This window comes from Ambystoma mexicanum, chromosome 13 (genome assembly GCF_040938575.1).
Source record: "Ambystoma mexicanum isolate Mex_15411 chromosome 13, UKY_AmexF1_1, whole genome shotgun sequence".
In the NCBI taxonomy this organism is placed as follows: Eukaryota; Metazoa; Chordata; class Amphibia; order Caudata; family Ambystomatidae; genus Ambystoma; species Ambystoma mexicanum.
The window spans coordinates 615,518,566-615,542,591 of record NC_090938.1 but is presented as its reverse complement, the minus strand read 5'-3'; the positions used below and the strand labels follow the sequence as shown (position 1 = coordinate 615,542,591).

The 24,026-nt window shown below is 46.3% G+C and overlaps 1 protein-coding gene across 1 annotated transcript in view; it reads left to right on the top strand.

Annotated features, from left to right (window-relative positions):
- ODAD4 (outer dynein arm docking complex subunit 4) overlaps positions 1-24,026 on the top strand; it is a 300,717-nt gene that overhangs the window by 236,585 nt on the left and 40,106 nt on the right. Inside the window, exon 11 of the mRNA XM_069634493.1 lies at positions 16,119-16,212. Within this exon, the coding sequence (XP_069490594.1) occupies positions 16,119-16,212 (94 nt within the window). The remainder of the gene's footprint in view (positions 1-16,118; positions 16,213-24,026) is intronic.

Genomic DNA, 24,026 nt, shown 5'->3' with positions numbered 1-24,026 from the left:
GATCGTAGACCGAGGCATGATTTTGCATAAACTGAGTCATCGGGGGTGGCCGTGAGACAAGTCCCAATGAGCTCAGTTTCGATAGAATATTGGTAAATTGCACTTGCATAGTCAGATCATTGCGTTGATCTTCAGGCAGTTCCGCCCACCAAAGGTCAAGTTTGTGATTGGCTTTGTCGGCCTTCCCTATTTTCAGAAATCTACTATTGCTGGTAATTAACAGATTTGTTGGCCCAACCCTATTAACTACCCCTCTCATCCCCCACTCAATGTGAGGCAGAGCCAAGCGTGATCGCTCAATGGCGACGGCTCCACTTTGAATACATGTATCATTCTCCGATTAAAATTTTCAGTTAAATAGTCAATTGTGGAGGCAGCACTATGGTTCTGCCATGTTGGTATCTTCACCCCCTTTTCCCCAAAGGGTTGGTTTGATTGAGTCTCCATCTAGATAAAAACTGCAATCACTCTATCCTGTGCGCCCCTCTCTTTCCCCCCACTATGCAGGATTTAACATTGTGGATGATTCCTCCTCCTCAAAACCTTCACCCTCCTCCGTGACTGAGCACTTACAGATAAAGTCCACCCCCTAATATAATAGGAGCGAGGGGGAACAAAGCACACAATTTCATCAGCACATTCTCCAATACCTCAAGCACCTCCTCAATGGGGATGATAACAAATTAAAGTAAATGTTAATTATTAGCATCCTAGCGATTGGAGAAGTTAAGATTTCCATAATCACTGTTGCCAAAAGAGCTTCGGTCTTACATGACCAGTTCTTTATACACTGATTTTGGGTAGTTTTCACAGCCGTGAGCAGACCGCCCATGGGACGGCCCTTTGACCCTTTGATGGCGTGTTTATGGTTGATCATCCTGCCATCAATAACGGGGTTCGCCAGCAACCATGTCTATTGAAAAATAAGGATGTCATAACATGATAGTTTACTTGCTTGTTCTTTTTGTAGAAAAGAGTTGAAACCTTGTGTGCGCCAACACAATAGGTTCAATCTAGAAGCCTGGTCGGGGGGCTGGGATAGGGGGCAGGGTTCCTGCCAGCCATCTCCACCCTGCATCTGGATAGGATCGATTAGTGGGCCAACGTCAGTCATAGTCAAAATGACATGTCACCGTTAAATTCTGCTCTGGGTGGGTGGAGTGCTTCTGTCCCAAATCAGTGTAGTAGCATTCAAGGCCCTGTAACAGGATGTCCTCTTGGTACATGTAGGCCAGATCTTCAATCAGTTTTGATGAGAAGTGCACAGTGACCTTACCTAAGCATGATCAGTGACTTATATGTACACGTTTCAGGTCTCGAGATGGCATGGATGAGAGGTGTGGTATTGAGGACAGCATTGACAATATTTTTGGCCGGTTCAGCTGAGTGTTTCATTCCTTCTCAGACTGATTCAAATGTCAAGGGCTTGGGAAATGGAGCCATAGATTTTAAGGTACACCTGCGGAGACCCCCTTGGAGCATATGGCCGACGATTGTCTGCTGCACCTCTTCCAATAGCTTGCGGGCTGGTTGCGCAATTCGGGTTGGAAGCACTAGCTTGCAGACATGCCGCGTGATTAAGGTTGGGAACACTCTGCCATTTTTCTCCTCTGACAATTCGGAGTTGGTTTGGTCCCTTATGTTGCGGGGACAATGTTTGCGAAAGGACTTTCTCTTCTCTTTTTCTTTGATTTCTTCCTCTCCACCACTTGCCATTTATCGTCCAAAGAGGTCTTGTTGGCCTTGTTTTTTCTGTTATTGCAGTTTGACTTGTGTATGCGCTTGTTCATGCCAAGTCCAATAGGTATGTCTGTGTTTATCTTTGGCACACTGGGTTTAGTTCTTTTGGTCTCCAGAGCCCTCAGATTACTAGTTGTGCGAAACATATTTCTTAAAAATGTGCACGAGCCCCTATTTCTCTTCTGCTGGGGCATAGATTTAGTGTGAGAGGACACTTCCCCCGCTACCGTGTCCTTGAGATTCTTTAGCTCTCCACTGTAGCCCGATGGGAGACAGACTGACATGGACTAGTGGCAATGGGAGGTTCCGATGTGTTTGAGTGTGCCCTTTTCCAGGCCGTCTGCGCGACAGATGCTGTCTGTAGAAGTTTCATCCTCCTTGGCCGTGGTCATGTCCAATTTAAGCTTTCTCCCCTCCTCCAATAGAGTTTGGGTTTCCTTCAGGGAGTAGCATTTCTCTTGACTTCGTAGATGACTCTCATACAGCCTAATAAAAGATTGTAGATCAGTGTTTAGCGCCATCAAAGGGCTGGCCAGGCGGTGGAGGGGTCGAGACAGAGTGGAGCAGCCCCTCTACCTCCTCATAGTCCTCTTCTACACCTGCAATACTACTATCCAACAAACCTAACTGGGTTTGAGTTTCAAACATCCAAGGAAGATACGCTTAGTCTCCATCTGTTGAGTGGAGTCTATGATTTCTTTCTCCAGGCTTATTCCTCCCTCCATTGGAGAAATGCTCAATCTGTGCTCTCTCAGAGGACCAATCCCAAAATCTTGCATATTGCGATTTCAACCGGGATGGCCGGAGTGAAGTCAGCCCCTGCAACATTATCCCATGCGTTGGTTTGGCTTATTTCAATCAGTGATTTAGTTTGTCATAGGGGAAAGAAGCCAGAGATCTTAGATTTATCCAGTATAGAGGGCTTTCCTATTAGTGGAGATCCCCTTAGAGTTTTTGCACGCAGGAGGGAGGAGGTTCGCTTGCTCATAAGATTATACTGCTTCTTGGTGCTTTTCATTGTTGTCAGGATAGTAGATATCGGCTGAAGTGGGGGCACCTTATTCAGAGGATAGGGGGTGGAGGTGCCGGCAGGTAGTCCCGAGCGCCATGGGGTCAGCCCTAGCACTCACAGTAAAACGGAGGCTTTGCACCCACCTTTTATTTTCTTTATGGATTGCACTGAGTGCACTGCTGTTCTTGACCTCTACCCCATCCCCGAAACTGCAGACTGCTCCACACCTTGCAGTCACACTTTGCGGGGCCCGCTTTGTGGGAAAAACAACGTTTTGAAGCTGCAGCAGGTTGCAGGAGGAGCCAAAGCACAGCACAGGCAGCGAGGAGAGACTGCTCCACACTTTGCAGTCACACTTTGCATTTTGAAGCTGCAGCAGGAGGAGCCATAGCACAGCACAGTTAATGGAAGGTAATGGAACTCCTGAAAATGTATAGAATACTGCTGTTTTCTATTTCATAGTCCTCCACAAAGGTATCTAGGAACTCCTTTTTAATGTGCACTAAATAAGTGGAGCCAAGTACACAGAAAAAAGGTGTATGGTTGTAGGTTGAAAAACTCCCACATTTTGACTTCTATAGCGTTGGGACCTTTTGTAGATTTGATATGCTTACAACATCTTCCTCTCTAACCATGCCTTAAAAGACTTCAAGAGCACAAAAGTTAGTCTTGTGAAATCTTCTGTATGCATAACACTCATCCATTGACGAATGGCTACCTGTATCCTTGCCTAAGCCACCTGTATCCATATCCATATCCATGCCATTCTTTTTTAAAAAAAGAATGTTTTTATTATTTTCAGGAATAAAACAGCCAAATACTTTCATGTTTCCCCACTTAATCCCCCCCACCCCCCTCGTCAGAGGGACTTACATCCTTCTTTGTTGTTGTAAATCAACAGAGTGTTTTCATAGAATGTCCAGAATTTTTGACTTATGTGGACACCATTGCAGCATATAGTGACTCTGTAAGTACATCAGTACAGTTCCCCAGTCCTGCTTGAAGGATTCCGGGTCTCCCTGAATCGTATATGTTACCCATTCCAGTGAGACAAAACTCTATACCTTCTGAAGCCAGTCCTGGTTTGTAGGAATGTGTTGTTTCCAGTGTTGAGATATCGCCAACCATGCTGCTATTAGAAGGGTCGGTCATAAAGCCCCTCTTCTGTCTTTTTGAATATGTTCTTGATGATGGGTCCCATAGGCCGCACAGCCACACCCTTTTATCTACAGAATCTATCCCCTGAAACATCCCTCACATCTGTGTTTTTACTCCCTCCCAGAAAGGTTGCAAATCCCACCAAATATGTGCCCAATCTCCAATGGCCTCCAGCATCGGGCTGATACTAAGGGATACATTGCATGAAGTCTTTCTGGAATGTAATGCCCCTCAAATATAACTTTATACCACAATTCCCTCACTTGAACAGAGTGTATTAACTTCGGGACTGCTTCCGATAGGTATTCCCAGTTTTCTTCGGGTATGACGTTCCCCATTGTCTTTTACTATTTTTTCATGTACCTCCTTTGAAGTAGAGCTGTGTGGTCGTTGAGAACCTCATAGAGATTCAAAACCAATTATTTTCGATCATGTGTGGGTTGTACTGTATACTTTGAAAGGGGTCAGCCATCGCGTGGCTGCTGCTCTGATAAGTGTGTCGGTTAGCCAATTCTTCAATTGGGTATACCAGAATCTATCCCCTTCCCTTAACCCCATATCCCGAATGCATTCCTCAAATGTCGGAAGGGTCTGTCCCTGAAAAATGTCCTGGATCTGCTGGCATGCTGCCCTCTTCCATGCTTTAAATGCTCCTTTTTCCATTCCTGGCAGAAAATCTGGATTTCCAAACATTGGGAGGCATGGAGAGGGGCTCGTAGAGGGGGGCCCCCCTTTCCACTGCAGAATCCCGCACATCTGCCCCCCGCCCCACTATTTTGCTGACCCGGTCATTGTGGTGTATATGCTTTTTTATCTAGCCACAAGAACCCAGAGAAGGGTAAACCTGCTACTGTCCTGTCCTGCTGGGCCCAATTGTTCTGTTGGCTGTCTGTAAACCATTCTCTTATAACCCGCTGTTGCGCTGCTTCACAATACCTGTAGAAGTAGGGGAGTGCCAAACCCCCGCCCCCAATTTCTTGGAGCTGTCAAAGTAGACATTGCTACCCTAGGAGATTTATTTTGCCATATATATGACAATGGACAGAAATATAATTTTTTGTTTAATGCGCCCGCACGCATTGAAATATCAACTTGATCCTTGCGGAAATGACTGGAAAATGAAAGGGAACCAAAGAAATGAAGTAAAATTATTGGTTAAACCTGGAGAAAACCAGGAAGTAAATGGTTTCACTGGCATTTCATATCCTACAATATGGAAAAAGAAAGCTTTTCGGGGGGAAAAAGAAAAAAGCACTGGTACTGCGTTTGGAGTGAAAATCTATTATGTATTTATGTGGAGACACTGGCGGTTGTCAAGAAAACATGATTGGACATTAGCAAACTGCCTGGTTTCTCCATAAATACATGGAATAGCATTTTCATGAGGCCAGTTGTCAGACTGCGACATGGTAATGAAAATAAATGAATGTGACACCGGGCAGTTATGAAAAAGAAGCGGCGGCGTGTGTAACTAAATGAAGGGTACTGAATGTAGAGGGAATAATAATGACACTGGGCGGCTGTCAAAGAAGTGGCGGCACGGATAACAATATAAAGTCAGTCGCAATAAATCGGCATTATGGAATGGCACAAATGCACAGTAAACGAGAGGTCGAAATTATGTGGGCGACATTGTAGTACAATACTGGTAGTATTACCATCTTTATTGTCGTTATTCTTCCCAGCCAGGAGATTGTGAGAGGGCTCCATTTTATTAGATCAGCTTTGACCTTGGTGAGTAGTTGGGGGTAATTCGCCCCATACAGATGTCCTAGTGTTCTAGTAAGGTTTTTTCCCCAAGTATGAGATTCCTTTTCCTGCAATCTTCAATTGTGTTTGGATTCTCAGCATATTCAGCGTGCCAGGTTGCGTTAAGTTCAATATTTTTGATTTCTAAGTACTTATATTTAGTCCCGACGCTACCCCAAACCGCTTCAGTTCTTCCATCAATGCTGGCAAAGAATTCTGGGGTCTGACAGTGCATTCAGCATGCAATCTGCAAATGCTACTGCCTTGTGCTCCTCTCCCGCCATTTCAATCCCCTCTATCTGATCCGCATCGCAAACTCTGGTTAGTAGGGGTTCCAGGTAAATAGCATACAATAAGTGGGACAAAGGGCATCCTTGCTTGGTGCCACGATCAAGTTATATTGTTAAATAGAGTCCCATTCACTGCTTATCGAATCGTTGGAGATCTATAGTTGGCTCGGATCATTTGGAGGAACACCTTGCCGACCCCCATACACTCCACTGTGTTAAATAAAAAGGACCATTTGACTCTATCGAATGCCTTTTCCACATTGAGGGACACAAGCAATGTGGGCTTGTGCGTCATGGTCGTTTTCTCTATTTCTCATATTCTGCAGGTATTGTTATGGGTTTGTCTCATTGGTATAAACCCTGATTGATCTAGATTTATGAATTGTGGCAACAGCAACATTAGCCTGCCTGCGCTGGATCTTGGTGTATAGTTTGGCATCCAAGTCGATCAGCGCTATTGGTCTATATGAGCCTGGGGCTGTAGGGTACTTACCCTATTTAAGAAACAGTACCATTTTAGCCTAATTTCTGCTCATGGGCGGAGGAAGTGTACTCGGCCACCCGCTTTCACATTTGTTGCCTTCACCTCTCATCAGTCACAGAGATATTCCGTGCTCGAGGTGCCGGAGCGTTCAGCGTCTTTGCTCTCACCAGGCTTCCCTGTGCCTCATCTCTGTTTTCCCTGGGGATTGCTCGTTCTTCTCTCTGTATCCCGCTGTTTATATTGCAGTATACTTGACTGCCGATTGCAACGTTGCTTTGTTTGCTATGCTTGTGGCCCGGTGTGAACAGAGTCGTTCACACACACGTCCGCCTCAGCCGGCTGCCATCTTGGAATCCCATGCCCAGTCCGTTCTACTCACTGTACTCTTACGTCCCGTCCCCTTTCCTCCATAATGTATGGGCGTCACTTCTAAGGGACGGGAGACAGAACCTTTTTCACCAGAAAAAAACCTTCTTCCCCTTTAAATTTAGAGGTGTGCCGGGGCGCGGCCCAGGGAGCATGCGCGGCCCTGACTCCACCCCCTGGCGCCACACCTCAGTCCCCTTTTCCGGGTCGACGGGGACGGGCCGAATTCACCAGCGTTCCAGGGTTTGGCTTCGGCCATGTAATTCCACACCCGGATACTACTTCTTTGTCTTTTTTTTTGTCTCATCTATCATTCAGGTACTCGGTCCTCAGGCGTCTAGCTCCTCCCCGGCGCATGTCGACTTCCACAGGGTTCAGCAGGTGTCCATCCTGCAGCGGGCGTTTTCCAACTTCAGACCCCCATGCCCTCTGCCTACGTTGCCTTGGCTCAGACCACAGTTGGCAATCATGTTCGGCGTGTGACTCCCTGTCCTCGAAGGCGCTGAAGAACAGACTAGACAGGTGGAGGGAGCTCTTCCAGAGGTCACCTCCAGAGGATCTTAAGAACTTCGTGAAGCATCGAACCAGGCCCAAGTTAGGGACAATATTTTCTAGCGCACACCTCAAGGGAGACTCCTTCCCAGGAACTGTCCCGCGCGGGTGGGACTGGCCAGGTCCTTCTACCGGCACGTGCCCCGAGGCTGCTACAGCTACCGGCCTTTGGGTCGAGGGGTCCTCGGATCCTCCCGGGCGCAGTGTCGACGGACCAAAGGGTTCATGTACCGGGTAAACACCCGAGAGGCTACGCCCTGTTACCGGCACAATGGCCGAGGGGATACGACCTATTACCGACATGTCCAAGGAGCCACGCCCTGTTACCGGCAGTATATCTGAGGGCGCGCCTAAATGCAGCTCTACCGACCGCCGGGTCGAGGGTGTCACATCTACCGGTCTGAGGCCCGAGGAGCAGGGTAGGCCTTGTAATCCACACGCAAGAGTCTTGGACCAGGCTGGGCCCTGCGGGCGGAGCAACACGTGGCAGGCACGTGGCAGGCAGCTCGACAAAATGGCCACCATGCTAGAAAGGGGCACCCGTCTGACGCCATTCCACGAATTCGGCGAAGAACGAGTGTCGAGATGGAACTGGCCTCAACCAGGCACGTGGCCTACAGTCTACCCTTCATCCAACCTCCTTCTTAGAAGTGTTCAGTTGAAGATAATGAAAGTCTTTTTTTTTTTTATTCAGAATTTGTCTGTATTGCTGTTCCTCGCTCATACTATGTTGTATTTGGTTTGGTGATCAATGTATTCTTGTTTTTGGTAAAATATAAATAAACATTTAAAAAAAAAAAGAAGATAATGATAGTCTTTCAAGATTGGATAGCAAGAAGACACAAGGAGAGGATAGATTTGAGTGTGTGTGTGTATATATATATATATATATATATATATATATATATATATATATATATATATAGAGAGAGAGAGAAGACACAAGGATAGATTTATATATATATATAGAGAGAGAGATACTCCTGACCCCTCCTGTTTAATTTTTCTAGGCTAGAGAGAGAGATACTCTTGACCCCTCCTGTTTAATTTTTCTAGGCTAGCTGGTTGGGATGGTATTAGCCAAATTAATCGTAAAAAATTGATCGACTGGTACATTTGACCAATTTCGGTCAGTACCATTTGGTCGATTTTTCTAAATACCGAATATGGAGAGTGTCTTTGGATATTCGGTGGTGCAGGGGTGTCACCCACTTCTTCAATATTGGAGGCGGGGGATGGCAAAAAAAAGAAACAAAAAAGATAAAGGGGCCCTGCGGTGTTGGATCCGACCCATGTTAAAGGGACAGAACTGATGCCACAGGGAATAGGAGAGACAGCGGACGGTGGAAAGGTAAGTAGGGGAAAGGTGGGGGGGTTGTGGATTGCAAGGAACTCATGGTGGCAACAGTAAAGACAGACACAAGTGATCACAGTTCAAGGGTGTTTATCAAACTTAAATACAGGGTGGAAAAACGCCTAATCTACACCTAAATCTAAGATGGAAGCAAACGTTGACCATCAAATGAAAAATAAGGCGGTCATAGTGGCCTTGTGTCAAAATAAAAGTGCCTATACTAAGAAAAACCTATTGCCAATCCTTACGTTAAATACAAAAGAAGTGCGGGATAATGTTCTTAAGAAAGAAGGAAGTGTTTACAAATAATATGTCAGGATGCAGTACTTGAGATCTCCCTTCCCCACGTATTCAGCACGGGACAAGGTGGGACTTTGAAGCACAGCACATGCTTGAGCTTTCCCAACACGAGCCAACAGTTCTGAATCGGCTATCAGGTTCTTTGATGGTTAAGTCTCTTGTAATAAAAGGTCACTTGCCTTCGAGGGCCTGACGTTTTCAACAAACGAACACCAAGTTCTCTTCTACGTATAATTTGGATGATGGCTTCACCTCTTCCGGGCGCAGACCTCTCACAAGTCATATTGAACAAATCAACTAAACAGTTCCTTTCTCAATGAACTTTGGGTGATGACCTTTCACTCCTGGATCTCCCTCGGCCGGGCTCAGACCCCAAATGACAAGGGGAACAATTCACTTCTCCTTATCTTGAAGTACCTTTTGTATTCACAAATCTTAATGTCTTTTCAAACAATTCAGTGTGGATATCCCTTGATTGGGTTCACTCTTTCCAACCTTTGCAACACACTGTTCATGAGTTCACTTCACCAAGTTGGATTCATTTCCCTTAGCTTCATAATCATCTGTTGGTCAAAGACTTTCAATGGTACAGAGTATTTTACAAGACCCCTGTATGGCCACTTTGACCTAATCTCGCCTTTTCCAAGGCCTTCTGGTTACGGTAGTGTATACCATTGGGTAATCACCCAGAGTTATCTGCGTGAGCACCCACATGGTACCGGACTCTTCTAGTGCAGGTTTTCCCCCTCTTTCTGCATTAGTATCTTTATGCTTTTTTCAGTGGTTCAAATTAGCCGTTGGCTACATTTTGCTTAACACAGTTTTGTTTCTTATCGGTACTCCCCTCGACTCACCGGCTGTGATGAACCGCTTCGCCTTCGTTTCTCTTTGGAGTCAAGGTTGTTACTGCCGGGACAAGCGTCTCTCCCCGGCTTGGTAATCGGCAGAGGAGGGTCTCATGTACCGTTGACATCTGCTGCAAAACACGCTTGTTAGTGTTTGCTGAATTATGTTTCCTTCTACGGAGGGTTCACAGGCCTTAATCGGAAAGGGCAAGGTTGCTTCTGTCCTTGTCACCCTCTCGGTCTGCGCCGTCTTTCTCCTTCTCTTGAACTGCTGTGATGAGTTAGCTCTCACGTCGTGCTGTCTGCCTGACTCGTCCTATGCTCTTGTGCTCCACCTTTTATCCCTGTGGGGAAGGGAAAGGGCTGTCATATCTGTGTGTGTGTGATTCTGGTCAATTGCCTGACTTTGCCTGACCCTTGCATTGGGACATGTCAGGTAAACGGCACTTGTGTTAATCCGTTGTCTTTCATGTTGTGCGAAAGTGTTCTTGCAGGAAAAGATGGGGCAGTGTTTTGGAATATCCTACATGCTAGGATGGGGAAACTGTGTTGGAAGAAGGGGGATACCACATCTCACCTGTCAGTGTCCCACTCTCACTGCCCAAAGACCCCCCCATCCAGGTGATCCTCCCTCACTGGTCCACCCCGAGGAACTGGATCCAATAGCGATGGCAGTGTCCGGCCAACTGGATGACAGATCCCCGGGGACTAGCTATGGAGACACCTTGAGGCTTCCCACAGGATGCGCTGGGGATTTGGGAGGGACATGGGTTTGGGTTGTTTGGCTGCGGTAAAAACGTATTCGGAGCGAAGATGACTGTTCAATTCCGTCGCAAACAATTCTACCATGGCCAAACAACCCAAATCTGGTTGGGATAACCTAAAGACCATGGTCTTCTTTATTTAGACACCCACTAGCCCTACTCTTCTAACTAACAGAGGTTCCCAGGGATGGGCCTTTCAGAGACTCTGCCCGACTCAGTCTTCTTCCCATCATGTCCTGATGTGCCCATCCCTGTCTCTTTATACTATTCTCCTCTCTCTACTCTCCTGCTCCCAAGTCCACCCACCTTCTGCCCTTCTGCTCCCTTGACCTTCATTCTCTGCCCCTCTGACGACTTTCATTCCTACTACTGTGAAGGCATCATGAAGTACGACAAAGACAACAGACTTCAAGTTCAAACAAAAAGAAATATATTAACTTAAATGTCAGGATGGTTGAAAGCCTAACTTGCCCTATGCTAAGGTGATCTCTGGATTCCCTTTCCCAAGACAAGTTACACAATAGTTCAAAGTGATGCCATTCAGCACCAATCCTTGGGATTCCCTTGCCCAAGTTTCAAGTAACACACTTCAAAACAAGAGGGGTCTTCAGACTCTGATCCCAAGACAACAGGTTTAGTTCCTTAACGCTCAGGATTCCCTTCCCCAAGACTGCAATGTCTTTAATTATACTTGTTTTCATTTTTTTAGAAGTCTTTAACACCCACCAGGTCAGCCTGACTCTCTTTCTGGCTTGCTTCGCCAGCTCTTCTGCAGTGATTTTGTTTGGCTTATTTCAAGGTGTCTTTAGCTTTCACCATTCGGTGTCCTCCTGTTCTAGACACAGTTATCAGACCACACAGTCCACCCATCACAGGTCATGCAATCAGGACCCTGGGCTCCTCATTCTTCACACACAGGTTACTTGGTAATTGTTCCTGAGCACCAAGTCACTGACACTTGTTCACCTGTATTGGGCTCTTGGCTTAGGGTATATTATTGTACTCCTCTGGCTTCTCCTTGGTCATATTGTGGCTCTGCCACCGGGTATCGCACACCCCTTGCCCAACTGTAGCGCTGTCACACTGCATTCATTCATTAAAGTTCACTATTTGGCTTCCCTTAGCCTTTAATAGATCAGACTTCCAGGTTTGAAGTGATTCATTGTGCCACATATGTGTTAAGGTTCTCTTTTCAGCTCATAGTTCAATATTCTCTTGTGTGGCTTAATTAAGTTCAGTATTCAGTTTATAGTTTGCTTGAAATGGTAAATTGTTATTTAATTCGATATTCAACATTTGCTGGTTTTATTTCAATGCTTAATTTCCATTTAGTTAGGTATTCAATATGCATTGGGTTTTCAAATATCGAATTTCCATTTAGTTCGGTATTCAATAGGCAGGTAATTATGTATTCCTCTGGACTGTTAGTCACTTGTGGTCCGTCCAGAGCTGGACCGCATCTCTATCACGCACTGATCTTCTCTGCTCTCACCCGGTGGTTTCCCGCCACTTCTTTTCACCTCCTGAATTCGGAGGTTGGGAAAACCCACTGTTGCAAACTCCGCTCATTTGCCGTGTGCTCTCTGATTCACACGGCACCTTTGATGCTGGTCTCTGGATGCAGACAGCATCCTCGGCATCTCGGGCTCCTTCTCAGGCCTGGCTGCACGCGCTTAGGTCTGGAGGCTCCCAGACTTGTGGCGAATACAGAGCCCACTTAAACTGGGTCCCACAAGTCCGCTGGGACTTCTGCTGGCATCCTGGTTCTTCCTCCTGGGTCACCATAGCTGCCTTTTTTCACAGGTCTCCTGCTGCTTCACCTATCGCGCTGTGCCCTGGTCTCGCTTTATACACCTGCTGCCCCTTTACAGGCTGCAGGTGCAGAACTCTGATTAGTCCTGCCTGACCCTCATAGTTCCTTACAGGCATCTTCTTCGTCCCAGTACCAGAGGGGTCTGAAGGGGTAATCTTCATTGTTCTTAGTTGCATCTTCTTCGTCTCAGCACTGTTATATGTGAGGATTTGATGATAACTGCTTATAATAGCCTACAAAGGTTGGGGGAGGGTTAGGGTGGTTATCAGTATGGAAAGGGGGATAATATGTCTCGTCCAAACTACATTTAACCCTTTTCCCTCTCTTTTGGGTACATTTTAGTCAATGGCATATCAGACCCTTTTCTTGATAATTGGGACATGTATGACAATACCCCATTACTGCCCTTGTAATGGAGAGTTCTTCTTGGAAGGAACGGGGGAATACTGTGCCTAGCAGGAGTATATCTCACTCCCAATCCCTAGGGACCCTCCACCCCAGTGGTCTTCCCTCGCTTCTCCACCCCCAGGGTCGGGTTCCAAGAGCGATGGCCTTTCCTTTGCCATCTGTGCAGAAGATCCCAAGGGAGTAGAATTGAGAATGCCCTCGGGTTTATCACACTACTGAATTCCACCTGTTTATGTCTCTACTCCCCCCTCCACATTACCTCTCCTTCCTCCACAGTGCTTCTCCCTCCTTCACACAACTGCTCCCTCCTCACTTCTGCTCCCTCCTCCTCACTTCTGCTCCGTCTTCTACACTACTGCTCCCTCCTCCACACTAGTGCTCTCCCTCCCTATTACTGCTCCCTCCACGCTACTGTTTCCTCCTCCACACTACTGCTCCCTTCTATACACTATCACTGGCACTTCACACCACCTTCTTTCGAGTCACACTCCTTTCACTCTCACAATCAGTTCCCAATCACTCCCTATACTCGCACTAACAATCTCACTCCCTACTCATATGTGCACACTCAATTAATACCACTTGCTCTCACCTATCTATACCTCACCTTTTCCAAATATCACCTCCACTCGCCAATACACCATGCCTCCTCTCGCTGGTCTCTTAGTCTGCCACCTCGTCATCTTCTGACCTCTACAGAATAACCTACAACTTCCTACTTCCTGTTGGCTCTCTTAACCTCCTTCCCATCCTCTCGTTGGTTTGCTGACACTGGCCAATCAGGCCAGGTCTGCCCCACAGGGGAGAGGTTACAAGCACAGGAAGTTACAAAGAGCAAGTCAAATCCGGCCCCTTTTTCCAGAATGGCTGCCGTGTTGCAATGATGGCAGACCGCACTGCAAAGTTTTTGAGTTCGTTTTAGATGCCTGCAATGCAGACACCCCCAAGATGGGCGTAGTCCAGTAGAGTGCCTCTTGTGTCGAGCCTGGCCATGTCAGTGCATCGGCTTTGCCCACCGAGGCAGGGGAGTGCTGCATGGCATCTGGGAAAGCAACGTAGGCTCTGTGGGTCCTCCTGTGCTAGTGCTTCCCTTCCGCGTTGAATCTGGTATCCATTAATATAAGTACATTGCCTGTTGTTAAATATAATCTTTTCAGATTGTGACACATAAATATTTACCATATTAACCTCTTTTGATAGGGGTGTAAATATTTCCTGATTACCTTCCATAAACTGCAGCCTCGATACTTCAGCAGTTTTAAATTGTAATTTAGAGAAGGTATTGGAGGACAGCGGTAGATATTGCAGACTTATTTAGTAGATGATTTGCTTAAGATATTGCAGGGACAATAAAACAATTAGTCTAATTCATGTTTTTAGTTGCCAGCTTTCAAGCTTCTACATGCCCACTCTGCCCTTTATTTTAAAATATAGAGCACACTAAGGGAAATAGACAGGAGACTCTTCCAAATGTAAATGGGCCTTTTGACATCTTGAACTACATTTTATGAAAGAGGTTCTGCTGAGTCCACCAAAAACAAAAATGATTGAGCATCGGCCTCAATCTGTGGGATTAGTGGATTCCTCACACAATTCCGCATGGTCCCACTGAGGAGGCTACCATTTACCCCAAAGAGCCAGATCAGCACCTTCAGATTCCTAATTACTGTTGAGACGACCAGTGACATTATGCCCCCTTCCGTCGATACTCCTATTGATGACAACATGCTAGCTGTTGCATGATTCCACATAGGTATTAAAACCCCCCACACAATGAGATCTTGGAGTAGCAGTTTGTTGTCAAGAAGATGTTTCAGTGCTGAAGACACTCAGCAAATGTGTTAGGCAGAATGCACAGTGCACCCCGCTCATGTGCCCACTCCGTGAATGGGTGGTGGGGATCCCAACATACCCCCTGCCAGCTGCCATGACGGGTACAAGAGCGCAGACACTAGGTTAAATTATGCTTCGGATGCCTGCATACGCAAATTCGTCTTACTTTTGGACAGTCCCAGGACCAGGTCTGGGTGTTGTGAGAGGGTTGTATAGCAAGGTCATAATTCAATGATCTTCAGTTTCAGGTATCCACTGGACAATGATTGAGTGGCTTGGATATGGAGGTAAAGTGTTCAGCAAAAATTGGTAACAAATTATCATGCTCAAAGCTGTTGCTGAGCCCACTGCATCAGGAACATAGTTCCTTAGTCCTCTGAAAATTCCATATGCGATGGTACCAAGCCTGATTTGCATACAGTCTTTGCCATTATGATCCGGAGGGTTTCTCAGAGCTATGCCTGTGGTTATGATTAATTAAAAACCTTCTTGCCATCACTCTTCAGTTTTGCTTGTAGTTGCCAAGAGGTGGATGAGTGTGCTAGGAACTGGATCCCGAGCCTGCTGGTCCTAAAGACACAAGCTACACCTCAATGATTATGACCAATGAGCCTAAAACATATTTATGGGGTGCTTGTGGTTTTGTGCAGAAGGATTGTGACTTAGCAGCTTCCCTGTCCCTTTTGGGGTGGGACCAAGGCTGATTTACATATGGTCTTCCCCCTTCTGCAATGGATTGGCAGGCTGAAAAGCAATGGTGTGGATGGTTGCCAAGAGCAATGCCTGTTGTTATGATTATTTCAAAACGTTTCAGCCATCTCCCTTCAGTTTTACTTGTGTTCAAAGTGACTCCATCTCCTTGCATAACATGTATTTACATGCCGAATGTCCACACACCAAACCTCCCCTTCACACTACAATGAGGATGGGGTAGTGGCCCTCATAGCAGCTGCCCATTTTGACATTTGAATTTAGTCAGGTCCTCCCTTACGCCTAAGCCACATGGCATAGGTTTTCAGCGCTGCAGATCTTTGGACAAGTACTAGACAGACTCTCATGGGGTGTGCCTGGAGTGTCTGGTACCTGACAGTTATTTGCCCATCTACTTTTATGTGATGTGCTTTCAGTTTGGAGACTTCAGACTAGACTTTGAAAGTTCGAGAAGATGTACCTACAGTAAAATTCATATCTTTTGCCAAAAACAAGCAGGTGAGTAAAACATCTTTTGTTATATCTTTTGAGGCACCTTGTCCAGTAAACCTGCCCACAACAAGTCGCTGAACTTGGATGGACCCTTTGATGTGGTGCACCCATTACCCAGATTATTTATTTCCACCTTAATGTGATTGTGATTAACCTCGAATAGATTAACTAAAACACAAACTGTCCCAGGACCTCTTTTCAATTTTCATTAATGATGTAACCTTGCCTCTTCGTCTATGTGTTTCAGGCCCTAGAAGAAGCCAACAAAGGTATAGTGGATCAACTCAAGGCGGAACAATTCCCTGAAGCAAAGGAACCTGAGGAACCTGCTTCTGAAACAGGTGCGTTGAGATAGAATCCCTGTGATAGTGGTTTTGCGTTCTAACACTGACTTGTCCCATGCCACAATACTGTACGTGGGTGGAGTAGCCCACAAAAAAGAAGAAACATTCTAACTTACCTTGCAATGAGAGCTGCAGATGTGGTCTTCCTACAAGAAACACACCTGCTTGAGAAAGACCAGGATTACATTTTGAACAAGAAATACAATCGGGCTTTCTCTAGCTGTAGTAGTTGTAAATCAGCGGGGGTGTAGAGGAGAGAACATTATGTTTTGTAAAAGTCTGATAAATTTCATGGGGCAGTGACTTGAGGCGGGAAGGGGTGCTATGTTCTGGCAGAGGTTGTGAATAAAAACACATCTTTTGTCGTGGCCAGTATGTATGCTTTCTATGAGACACTGACAGCTAACCTGGCAGCATTAAGAAAGGGGATAGTATTGTTGAGGGTGAATTTGATGACGTGTGGGATGAGAAGCTGGAAAGTACGGTGCCTAGCAGGGGTGGAAACGCCAACTGCTGCCTGCACATCAGTAGGGGTATACATTGAGTTTGGTGAATGTGCAGAAGGCATGATATCTAAAAATACAGGACTACACATGCTACTCCACAGTCCATCATACTCTCTTGCGAATAGATTTGTTACTGCCCTCTCGGGATGCCCAGGACAGAGTGCTTACATCTGACATTGGGTTGATCACACTGTGAGAAACCAAAGGGTGTCTCACTAGCTAGTAACCCAGGGATTTGTCACTCAGGTGGCCCCAGGGCATGGCCATCGCCTTTGGAACCAATCTGTGGGGGTGGACCAGTGCGGGAGGATCACCTGAGTGAGGGGTCCTCAGGGAATGGGGTGGGGACACCCAATGTTGAGATGCGGTATTCCCCCCTTGCCAACACTTCTATCCCATTCTATGTTGTAGGATAAAATGACTTCCCAACTCCCCCCCTTTTCTACGCTAACACTGAGACGAGGAGGAGAGGGACTAAGAGGATGAAGAGTTCTGACAAAACCACACACCTGCAACACATTAACCTTTCACAGGTGTTTATAAGGAGCCTGCCAGGGAAGAGAAGTCTGTTGCTCTTGGGAAGACAGGAGGGAGGCTCTAAGGCTGAGTCTGGCAGAGGGTCCCTACCAAACTCCCAAGCACTCAGCCAGGAGGACTGGGCACAAGAGAAGACAGCTCTTCCTGGGCTGATGCAAACCGGGCTGAGGAAATTAATTTACCCAGAGACTGAGCAAAAGCTAATGAGAGCCAGAGGGAACCAAGCAAAGGAAATTACATTTCCAAGAGGCCACAAGGTTTTCAAGAGGCGAGACCCACAGAGTGGAGGAAGTCCCTCCTTGGAAGTGCCGCACGGATGAATGCTTTTCCCTCCAGGTTGAACGGCGGAGTTGGGGAGGATGGACAACCAAAGATAAATACAGCTGGTGAGTTGCCCAGAATCTGGCTGATAGGGAGAAAGTGAAACAAAGTGTTAAATGAATGAGGCTTGCGCCCGAGAGAGGGAAGCCTATGCAAGTTGTTGAAAGGGACTCAAAGTACCAGAAAGGATCTGGGTAAGAGAGAGTGAAGTTGACGCGTATACCGAATGGGCACGAATGAAAGGGAACTAATTGAACTGTGAAGTGAAGAAAAGAGATTAAACTCCCAGAGAAGGGGGAAAGTAAAAATTGAACTGTCAAAGTCGAAGTGGTCCCACGAAGGTCTTTGTAAAAATCCGACACACTTTCGAAAGTCTTCGACATCCTAAAAGGGGTCTGAGCCCGGCAGAGGAAGACACCGAAGGGAGCTAGTTTTTGTTGAATTGTAACCAAAAGGGGTCCAAGCCTGACAGAGGGAGACCCGAAGCGTGATAAGCTTGGGCAAGGGTGCCCCTTGCATACTTGTATTTGAACTTCATTTGTTGAGAGGTCTGAGCCCGGCAGAGGGGGACCTACGAGAATTTAGTACATGCTCTGAGCCCGAGAGAGGGGGATCTTCGCGAACTGTTTTGATTGAACATTGTCGACGAGTTGAAGGATAATGGGAACACAGCTATGCTGCTCCTCCTTGACCTTTCAGCAGCCTTCGATCTGGTGGATCACACAGTCGTATGCAATCACCTCAGGTCGGCTGCCCATTTCTCAAGTGATCCCATACTATGGGCCCAGCCCTTCCTAGCAAACCGCATGATGAAAGTCTTCTCCCCCTCAGCATCCGCTGACCCTATACAAACATCATGCGGCGTACCACAGGGATCCTGCGTCTCACCTACTATGTATAACATTTTTACTAAGCCCCTATTTGACAAGTTGGACAGACTGGGTGTCACCTACACAAATTATGCAGATGACCCCCAGATCCTCATTCCCCTCTCGGGCAACTTTCTCGAGGATTCGGCTCTGGTAAACAGGATATACCTCCTCATTCAGGCATGGATGGCATCCCATGGCCTCTGCCTGAATGACGATAAAACTGAGATACTGATCCTAGGCTCAGAGATGAACCTACAAAAACTTAGCCCTAGTTATGCCTCATTCAATATTGACTGCAATTCTATCAAGGTGATGCCCGTAGTGAAAACGTTAGGCTTCTACCTTGATTCCACACTTATCTTTAAGAAACAAGTCAACTCACTAGCATCCTCAACCTCCTAAACCTGTAAGCTTATCCGGCCCTGCAGACCTTTTCTATCCGAAACCAACTGCATCACTGTGGCTAACGCACTTATAATGTCTCGACTGGATTAATGTAATGCTTTGTACTCAGGTGCTAACAAATACATCACTGATAAAATCCAAAGACTGCAAAACAATGCCCTAAGAGCCGCCCTAAATATCCCCAATAGAGAGCACATTACCAAATTCAGAAGAAATGCCCATTGGTAAAATATAAAGGAAAGAATCCTGCTCAAAACAGCTTCACTCACATCTAAGTGCCTGAACAATATAGCACCACCATATCTTTCAGAAAGAATAATCAGGAGAACCTCTACACGACCAACTAGATCTGCCAATGCCCATCTCCTAGAGATTCCAAGATTCAAGCTAGCCACAGCTGGTGGCTCTAGCTTCCCGGTCAAAGCAGCTATATCATGGAATGCACTACCTATAGACATTAGAACTGAACAACCTTATCCTAAATTCAGACGAAACATACTGAACTGGTAACGTCCAATGACTGCTAACCGTTTTGTATTTTGGGATTTGTTGAAGTCAGCATTGCGTGAAAAAGTTATGTTTTGGGTCGCATAAGGGAAGAGTTGTGCAGGGGCTTCTTGAGGAATTGGAATAAAAATAAATCCTCCTGAGTTGTGCTTAGCTAATTTGCAAAAGGAAGAGTTGTTAAAGTTTAAACGGACAAAAGCAGAGCTGTGCGCATAACAGGATTATCGTGCAGAAAGGGGTGTGTACTTCTCGAGGCAGATATTTCAGAAAAAAGGGGAGAAGGTGGGAGATGTGTTGGCCAAAAGGCTTAGAAAAATTATAAAGCACAAGGATGTTTGGCTCCCCTAGGATGAATGCAGGCTCAGTAGGGACATCTAGTGAGGGTAATAATAGAGTACTTAGGAAGCACTACTACGAGCTATACAAGTCGAACATAGATCTAATAGAGGAGATTAGGGGTGCTTGTTTTAAAGTTATTGTGCTAACATGTTTGGGGATGTAGGAAAGGGAAGAGTTAAGGGTCATTGTGGAGGAAGTAACTACACAGGCAGTTGGGAGGAAATGAAGGAGTTCTACCATTGTTTTCAGATACTGTATGTCCCGTGTTGTGTGAGCTCTATGAGGTTTGACAGGACATGTGTACAGCATTAATCAATGTGATCCCCAAACCAGGAATAAATGGGAGGGATTGTGCCAACTACAAACCAATCTCCTTGCTGAACATTGAGGTGAAAACACTGGGTACAATATGTGCATTACATATGGAGGGAGTGCTAGATAAGCTGATAGAACCCTCACAATGCAGGTTTCCCAAAAAGCGATACAGAATAAAACAACCTTAGAACGATTTTAGATATTTTGCACGCATATGCGGAAAGTGAGGACATCGCAGCAGTCCTGGTTATAAAGCGTTTGATAGGGTTAGTGGGGGGGTTCCTTAACTATGTCTATGAACTGATGAAAATCGGATTTAGGCCCAGGTATTTCGGATTAATTTGTGCACTGTACTCGAAAGCTCAGGCAAGTTTGAACTGAAGAGGGGTAACCAACAGTGCTATTTTCCCCTCTGTTGTTAAATTTAGCGTTGGTGCCTTTACTGGGAGCAATCCGGCCTAATCATGATATCAGAAGTGGTATGTGTGTGTGTGGGTGACCTTGAGGTGAAGGTACTGTCTTATGCAGATGATGTTGTAGTCACAATGTGTGAGTCGGACATCTCTCTGGCACCTTTGCTAGGGCTGTTGTCAAAATACGGTTAGATGTATGCGTGTACGGTTAGTGCTGGGAAGCAGCAGCGGCTGCGACTATTGTAAACATGTTTCAAGGGTCATTTTCAGGCAAGTGGGATGAAGTGTGCAGAGAAAGGCGTCAGATACTTGGGGGATGTGTCCAGCTTGGGACATTGCAAGAATAATCTCATGTAAAGTGAATAAAGCAAAAAATGTCATCAAAGATGACATACAAAGATGGCACCACCTGAATCTGACACTGCATGGAAAGATTGGCACAGTAAAAATAGTTATTCTCCCAAGATTGGAATACATCTTTGGTTACCTACCCTTGCCATTGCTTAGGGGAGTTTCTGTAAGGTAGAGGGAGGTGGCCGAAATACGAGTGGTCTATTTTGCAATAAAATGTTTCCAGGGGGGGCTTTCTGTTTACAAACTAGGGGAATTACCAAAGAGCTTTCACCCTCCAGGCGACTAGGTATTCGGTCGAAGAGTAAGGGAGGAATGAGCCAGTATGGCTGATGTGTGACAGTGAATAGGTTGCATCATTTTAACTGGGGGCACTGTTGTCAATGAATTGACCCCCTAAATTCTTAGAAAAACCAACAGTTCTGTTTACAGTTAAAAACTAAGAGGGCGTCCCTATCATAGCTAAGCGATTATGTTAGACAACTACAAAATCTACTGGAAGTCATGGAACTCGGCTAGGATCAAGTGGTTGGGAGGCATTTGGCCTACAACCAGGTTAAGACGTTTGGGTATCTTAAATTCAGATACAAGTTTGTGGCCAGGGAGGAGCAGAGATACTGGGCCTCATTACGAGTATGCCGGTCTGGAAACAAGGGTGCTGGTAGCAACGTACAAGCACCCTTTCCAGACCGCCGTGCTCTGAGAATGCCGGTAGGGGCCATGGATCCCCCGGCAGGCCCGACCTGCCAGAAAATCAGGCCCCTACCGTCATGTCTCTCACTGAAGCACCGGCACCATTAGCTACAGCGCCAGTGCTTCAGTGTCCCCATTCGCATGGAGTCCTATGGGACTTCATGGGAATGGGGATTTAACTTTCTGCCCGACACTTGTGATATCCCGGTGGCACCAGGATATCAGGTAAAGGAATCTGTGTTATGGGGTTGTCAGCAACCCTGCCGGTAGCACTGCGGGTTATGCCAACCTCTTAATGAGCGTCATTGCCTTTGGAAGGATCGTCTTGAATCGGTCAGTGTATCAGTGACTGCAGGACTTTCAGGCATGCCAGAGGTTTATAAACTGCTAAAACCAGGGAGTTTTGATGTCCCAACATCAAAGGGAGCGGGTGTGATTGAAATCTTATTATATTTTAGGCAGTATTGCGCCATTCATAGATGCCTGAGCAGCTCTTCTGCATCTACCTTTTGGATTCTGATGCTCTTTGGGCCTGCAAGAATGCATCTTTAGGGCACGTGTTTTGGAAATGGGGGTGAGTTGAAGGAGTTCTAGAAAGAAATATTCGAGAGGATGGGGTTGGTTACTGGGACACCCCCTCCCCCATCCTTGAACCGATAAAAGCAGTGCTTAACTTGCATGGTCTCTCCGTGCTGTGGTGGTTCTGTGAAAACATAAGGAGGGGAGAGGGTACGGTTAGTTGGAGGAGTGGGAAAAGAGCAAGGGAGCCAAGATGTGCTGTTGGCAGCTTCAGTTCGGGTGGACCGTTCACTGAGCCTGGTGCGAGATTCCGAGGCGGCCATTGTGTGGCGTAGGGCAAGGTTTTGTGTGCAATGTCATGTTGCAGAGTGTGAAGTATGTGCGGTTTTTGTGCTGAGGAGTTCTGGTTGTCTTTATTGCAGTATGTGAGAGGGGTATGCGAAGGGTTGAGTGTTAGTCTTAGTTAACCCAGATGCGAGTGATGGCTAAGCAGCACGGTTTGCCCCAAGATGACAAATGGCTCACTAACGCAGTTCATCTGGGTGTGACAAATGGCTGATATTCGTGTTTCTGTCTAAATGACACAAGCCAATATTCACATTTCTGTCTAGATGTGATGCAAGCTAATATTCACACTTCTGTCTAGATGTGACTCAAGCTAGTATGCACATTTCTGTCCAGATGTGACGCAAGCTAGTATGCACATTTCTGTCCAGATGTGACTCAAGCTAGTATGCACATTTCTGTCTACATGTGACACAAGCTAGTATGCACAATTCTATCTAGATGTGACGCAAGCTAATATTCGCATTTCTGTCTGGACTATCTAGCACGGTTATAATGCAGTCCACGTAGATGTGAGATATCACTAACTACCAGTTCTCCTAGATGTGAGACTTGGCTTGGGCAACACAGTTCACAACTCAGTGAGTCTATATGGGGTAACAGTTGCTAAAGCTCTTGGGTTGTGGAGAAGATATGTTCTGAGAGAGGTGGGCCAGTGTAGCGGATAGCAGTGATTGCTGTGCTCCTTGTCCGCACCACACTTACTTTTCCTGTTGCTGCTGGTTGATGGCTGCCTGCTTCTCTTACAGACACCAGCAGACACCATCTGGAGCTGCTTCTGTGGGAACTGCCCTTTGCCTTGGGGCCCTTCTCTGAGGGGCTGCAATAGGCAGGGGGCTACTCTGGTTGTTGGTACTAAATAGGGTTGCAGGCCCAATCACAGCACTCTGAGGGGCAAGATGGAATGGAGCAGTCTTGGTCCCAAAAGGTGGTTTTGCCGTCCTCTGAAGGAACGGCCAACCAGGGGTAGGGGAGGTGGGTCGAGAAAGAAGGCAGGGGAGGGGTCGCACAAGAAAGCCAGGTATGCAGAGGCCGTAAAATAAGGGAAGGCAGAAGATGAAGGTTGGATGGCCACAAATTGGTTAAAACTCAATCCAAAGAAAACAGAGGTGATCCTGCTTGGCCCAAAACACATACTGGGTGAAAATAGAGGCCCTCCACTTTCATTCTTTTGGGAATTAGAATTAAAGTACGCATCCAGGATCAAGAATCTGGGGTGCATCTAGCAGAATGATTTGGGATGTGAGGGGCAGGTTACTGCTAAGGTTCAGGCAGCCTCTTATGGTCTTCGGCTTCTTCGGCAGCCTCTGTCCTAAGTTCCCCAGAATTATCTTGCCACCGTGGTGGGAGCCCTTGTCAATTCTAAGCTTGACTATTGCAACAGCATGCTGGCAGTGGCTCCCACCAAACAAATCCACTGACTTCAAAAAGTAAAGAATGCAGCAGTTAGATATATTTTTAGGGTAACAAAATCTACAACAATCTCTGGTCTGCGCTGGTCTGTCCATTGGTTAGCAGAGGAGGACCGGATAAAGATTAAAATCGGCTGTATGATCTACAAATGCCTGAATAACCTAGCACCTGGATACCTGGCAGACAAACTAAAGCCGTACTGCCCTTCTTGGTCTCTAAGATCAGAAGAAAAGCTCCTGTTGGTCGTTCCACCGACCCGATGTGTATCTTGTGGC